This window comes from Hyperoodon ampullatus (genome assembly GCF_949752795.1).
Source record: "Hyperoodon ampullatus genome assembly, chromosome: 7".
NCBI classification, from domain to species: domain Eukaryota; kingdom Metazoa; phylum Chordata; class Mammalia; order Artiodactyla; family Ziphiidae; genus Hyperoodon; species Hyperoodon ampullatus.
In genome coordinates this window covers 37,469,891-37,475,890 of record NC_136920.1, presented here as the reverse complement: position 1 = coordinate 37,475,890, position 6,000 = coordinate 37,469,891, and the positions used below count along the sequence as shown (strand labels likewise).

At 37.7% G+C, this 6,000-nt stretch overlaps 1 protein-coding gene across 1 annotated transcript in view; it reads left to right on the top strand.

Moving 5' to 3' along the window:
* Nucleotides 1-392: 392 nt before the first annotated feature.
* Nucleotides 393-6,000, top strand: part of ANO5 (anoctamin 5) — a gene marked incomplete at both ends in the record, with an annotated part of 110,932 nt that continues 105,324 nt past the window's right edge. Inside the window, 2 exons of the mRNA XM_079707778.1 lie at nt 393-419; nt 1,611-1,682. Of these exons, the coding sequence (XP_079563904.1) occupies nt 393-419; nt 1,611-1,682 (99 nt within the window). The remainder of the gene's footprint in view (nt 420-1,610; nt 1,683-6,000) is intronic.

The window sequence follows — 6,000 nt, the reverse complement described above, 5'->3', positions numbered from 1 at the left end:
TGGTGGTCCACTTGGGAAGAGCCTTGGTGCCAGGCTCAGAAACTTGGGCTTTATCTGGGAAAACATGTGCATATTATTTCTCTATCCAGATCATAAATTCATTGGTTTAGAGAAAAAAATATTTATCTCTCTGCAGACACACACAGCAGTAAGCATAGTACTTTGCACAACATGGTCAATCAATAAAGTCCTTTCAAGCAAAGCAGAATATAGGGGATAACAAGTTGACATGAATTCATGACAAAAGAATAGAAATAAAAAGTTGAAGAATAGGCCAAACTTAGAAACTTAGAAAGAGGTTTATTTTTCTCCAAACTCTTCTATTTCCCCCTTTGAGTCCCTAGATCACCTCTTCCCCTTTTTCTCCTCTTCCCTAGAAGGTACTCGGGGTAATGGAGGAAATAGCAGTTGAATATGGGGTTAGTTAGACACAATTTCCAATCCATGCTGTGCTCCTTACCAGCTTTGTGACCATGGGCAAGTCCTTAAGCTCTCTGATGTTCAGTTTCCTTGTTCACAAACAGCAACTCATGGTAATGAACCCACTGTTTTGACAATTTACCTAATAGGGAAGTTCCTTTCTGTCCACTCTTCCTTTCTCTTACTGAGGCACCAAATCCAGTCATGACCTCCAAGCAGTTTTCCAATGCTCCAGGATTCATTTCTCTCCTTCCTTGCCCCTGCCCAGCCTTTATATATCTTAAAGGGGGTAACTTGTGATGCAAATAAATGAAACTTTAATGGTGCAATTATAGGCAGTTAGAGAGTTATCTTTGTCAGGGCATCCCTCACAGTCATTTACATAATATTAATTGGTAATCACTTTTGCTTAACACATCTGCTAGGCAGTAAGAGTTTTCAGCTGTAATGTGTAAAGTTTATAAACCATTAGGAGGCAGAATAGTGCAAAGAGGAAGAGCATGATCTCCTGAGCTTATCTACCTCCATGGAAATCCCGGCTTCACCTACCTGCTGTGACTGTGGGTGGGCAAGTTACTGAAAACCCTTTGCACCTCAGTTTCTTCATGAGAAGAAGTGGGAGAATAGTATATATTGTATGAGGTTGTTAGAAAGATTAAATGAGTTCATATATATAAAGACCTTAGAACAGTGCCAGAGTCAGAATTAAAACCTGTTGAATAAAATGATTGAAAGATCCCTAAATACAAAGAAAATGATATACGTTCTTGTACTATGAACCTTCTTTTATTCAAAACAGCTAACCCTATAGTGTGAGCAGACATGCAAACTGACTCAGAGATAAACACCTCACGTTCCTACTAAATGAAGGTTAGGCATGCAAAGATTTATGAAGTGTGACACATATTAGTCACTCATTCATGCACTGAGAAGAAAAAATAGGTGAACCAAGCCCAGACACAGAAAACTTTAGCCTCTCTCTCTCTCACACACACACACACAGATACACACACACATCCTTTTTTCTATGTCCTATACAAGCTCCATATCTTATTGTATGCAGGACTGTTAATTTTTAAACAAGTTGAATTTAAAGCCATTAGGAGCTAACTGAAAATTATAGTGTAGTACTTATGAGTATGAACTCTGATTCATATTTAATTTCTTTATCCGTTTTGCCTGTTTTACAGATAAGCAGATTGAGGCGAGGAGATGTTACAATACTTGTGCAAGATGATTGGGGAGTGGAGCTAATTTTATTGGTCTGTAATGGGTTAGAGCTTTAAATTCTCCACTCACCTAATCTCTCCACAACATCCCTCCAAAAAAAGACACATACTCATTTCACAACTGAGGAAACTGAGATCGAACAAGAATTGGAAGCTTGTGCAAGATTATGGAACTATTAAGTAGTGGAACTGTAATTTAGACTTCAGTTTGCCCACCCAAATGCTATGGGTTTTTTTCTGGATTTCTCAACCTTTGTCACTTTCCAGCAGCTAGGTTTCCTTTGTTTCTTTTGCTGGTAAGGAGCAGAGCATGGATTGGAAATTGTGTCTAACTAACCCCATATTCAACTGCTATTTCCTCCATTACCCTGGGTACCTTCTAGGGAAGAGGAGAAAAAGGGGAAGAGGTGATCTAGGGACTCGAAGGGGGAAATAGAAGAGTTTGGAGAAAAATAAACCTCTTTCTAAGTTTCTAAGTTTGGCCTATTTCTCAACCTTTGTCACTTTCCAGCACCTTTATTTTCTCAAATTCACAGCTTAACATCCCATAGGTATTGACACTAATTTGAATGGAACATCATTGGAAAGGATCTTGGTAGAATATAAGATACGGACTTTGCTCTCACATGACTACAGTCTAGTTGGGAAGAAAAGACACTCACAAAAGAAACTATCAAAGAGCAAAACAATGAAGGAGAGATTCATTTGGATATTAATTCATCTGAATATTCATATGTCAAGCCCTGTGCTTGCCGATGGTGGGTGCAGCGATGAGTAAGAGACATGGTTTGAGTCCTCATGGAGTAATGGAGGAGAGATTAGTGAACAAATAGTTGAATAATCACAGATGTAAAATATGCTCAGAGTGCTTATCTGTTCTTTTTCCTTCTGGCTGAACACCCTACCTGGACAAGTCCTGGTCCTTCAGACCCTGCCCTGGGGTCCATCTGCAGGACCTTCTCTGACCTCCGTAGAGTGGATGTTGATCAGTAAACTTTTGAAGCAGCCTGTTTTTCTTTTACAGACTCCCATTTCTTCGTCTTTGAAGATGACTTTTCTGGCAATTCTGGGATAGAGCCAACCCCTTAATGTAAAGCAAGTATGTAATCAAGCAGGGTGGGCTCATTTTCTCTGTGAGTGACTGCTTGCAACTACAAATAAGTATCTAGCTTGGGGGAACTAAATAAAGAATGTGATTAAGAACTTTCTTCTTAAAACATGAAATTACAAACCACAGCAGGCTCAGTTACAAGTATACTCATGATTTGTGAAGAGTCAAATATATTCTTGATGTTTCTTATGCTACTGGTTAAAACCACGTAGCCTTTGGGTGGAGTACTAGAAAGAGGATTTAATTAGGTAGATAAAATGCCAGATGTAACCACTGAGGCAGTGACACCCTTTAATTGCATTTTCTTTGTACTTATGGTTGAAATTGTAACCAAATTAGGTACTTTGAAAATAGACTAAATTTGCACAAACATATTTTATAAAAGGCTTGAAAAATTTTAGTGTATGCTTTCACTAACTTGAAGCTCCTGTATTTCAGTAAAGTTTGGTTTTCTATTTAACCCAAGTTTTAAGGACTCCTTTAAAATTTCAATAGTGGGTATATTTTAGGGAACATGAATTGGATGACAGCATATTTAAATCCAAGCATTAAATCATCTTTTAATGGGAAATTACTGTTTCTCAGAAGCTTTTATTTCATTGCCACAGCACAAAAGATCATCTGAACGCTAAATAATGGAGCACTTTAATCAATATGTGACTCTGCTGGGTCTTAAGAGTTCCTTCCATTACTTCAAGCAATATTTGTATCGATATGTTTATGCGTGATGCATTTGATTTCAAAATCCAAAAATATTTTGTTTGCTTCATAGATTACAAAAAGTTTTAGATGAATAAAAATAAATTCCTTCATAGAAATTAAAGGCATGGATATATATTTAACAATAAAAGGCTCCATCCTCTCAAAAACTTTACCACTTAAAGTCAACTCAACAACAATAACAAATAAAATAAAGTGAAAATGGCAACCCATGGTTTAATATTTGAACAAGTGAAAACATATGAGTTATTATATTCATTGCACCAAGCAACCCTGTGAGTTAGGAATTATTTTCTCCATATTATAAATAAAGAAACTGAGGCTCAGAGAGATTAAGAGTCTCACCAAATATCACATGGTTAAGAACTGAGAGAGCTAAGATTTAAGATCAGTTTCATCAAACCCCAAAGCCGACACACTTATCCATAAACAGTATTGCACGATGGGAAGGAAGAAAATCGACTATCAGGCTATCATAGTAATCAAAGACGGGGGCTATAAAGTGAAAGCAGTAGGAGATTACCCAGTGTGACTTCCAGCTGGATGAAATAATTTTCAATAACTGAAGAGTTATTGAAACACATTTCAAAAGAAGAAATAACAGAAAATTGGTAATTTAGATATACATTTTAAAAATATTGCACAAAATCAAAGCTGATTTTAGTTTCCACCTTGAAAAGCTATGTAGTGATGAAGAACACGAATTGTGGAATCAGGATATGATGGGTCCAAGCTCTCGCTCTTTTAATAGCTATGCAACTGTGGGCAGTTAACCTTTTTAAGCCTTAGTTTACTAAATCATTTTTTAAAATAGGGATAAAAATAATAATTTTGTCTTAGCCTGGATTTCCCCTAATAGCAGAGCCCGAGGTAAGACTTATATACAGGAAGATTATTTGGGGAAGTGATCTTAAGGAAGGTTTGGGGGTGGTTTGGGGGTGGTTTGGGGGTGGGAAGAGTCAAACATGAACAAACATGAAAGGAAGACAAGCCAATCCAAGGGCTAAAGGGGGTAGATCCCTCTGATGAACGCTTGAAGAGCTGTGTTAAATGCATCTCAGAATTGCCCCTCCAAGAAATAAAAAATCCCTCATTCCCAGTTGGTCAGAGTAGCTTTATGTTGTGTTAACGTTCTCCTACTTAAAGGTGTGCATGTGTGTCAGAACAGTGTGGAGTGGACAAGCACAGGAAACCCACTTCATGGTGATGGAAAAACCCTCGGTCAGAAAGTATGAGATACTCAGTAGGGTCAAAGCAAGATTCTTTCAAATTGCACATGTGCATAACTAATTGCAATAGGAAAAACTGGCATATAAAGGTGAGCCAAAAAGTTAGTGATAGAAAGAATATCAGCAATTGCCAGAGGCTAGTAGGTTGGATAAAGGGATTGACTACAAATGTGTGGAATAGTTTTGGGAAATGTTCTATATTGTGAATGTGGTGATTGTTACATAACTACGTACAAGTCACAAATATATCTAATTACACACTTAAAATTAGTGATTTTAATTATTAATATAATTATAATTACTAATGTACATTATACCTCAATAAAGTTAATTTTAAAAGAGGGTGAGCCAAGATGTGTAGTACATACAGAGGTGTCTGATCATGAGTACCTACCTCACATCATCATGAGGAACAAATGTAGTAATATATGCAAAGCACATTAATACATATTTGAATAATAGTAGCTATTATAATTACTAATCACCAACTTGAGATAATCCTGGTGACTTTAAAATAAGTGGCACAGTTGAACTAGTTTGGAGGAAACTGATTTAGCCTTGTATCTGTTCAAATTAGAGTAATATTAAAACATATAAGTGACTTAAGACTTTAGAAATTTTCAATAAGCAGTTAGTGTGGAGCTGGATATTTGACTGGGTGCCTCAAAGAAGAGAGAGTTAACGAAAAAAAAAGAGTAAATGAGAATAACAAGGGAGATTTTGCTGAAAGAAGATGAAAGAGGCAAGGAAATCATTGAATGTACAAAAGAAAGATGAAAACTAGCATTCTTTTTTTTTTTTTTTTTTTTTGCAGTATGCGGGCCTCTCACTTCTGTGGCCTCTCCCGCTGTGGAGCACAGGCTCTGGACGCAGAGGCTCAGCAGCCATGGCTCACGGGCCCAGCCGCTCCGCAGCATGTGGGATCTTCCCGGACCGGGGCACGAACCCCTGTCCCCTGCATCGGCAGGCGGACTCTCAACCACTGCGCCACCAGGGAAGCCAGAAAACAAGCATTCTTTTAATGTATACTATGTGCCAAGGACTTAGCATTATTATTTAATTTTCATAACCACACTGTTTGGTGGATATGACTGTCTCCATTATACAGATTAGGAAATTAAGGTTTAGAGAGGTTAGCCCACTAGCTAAAGTTTATGCAGCCAGTTCGAACTTGGACAGGTCTGCTTGATCCAGAACCTCTGACTTTAACATGCATGCTCTTTCTTCCATATCATACTTTCCAAAGAGTGGGAGAGTCAGAATTATGGATGTAGACTCAGAATGGCACAGG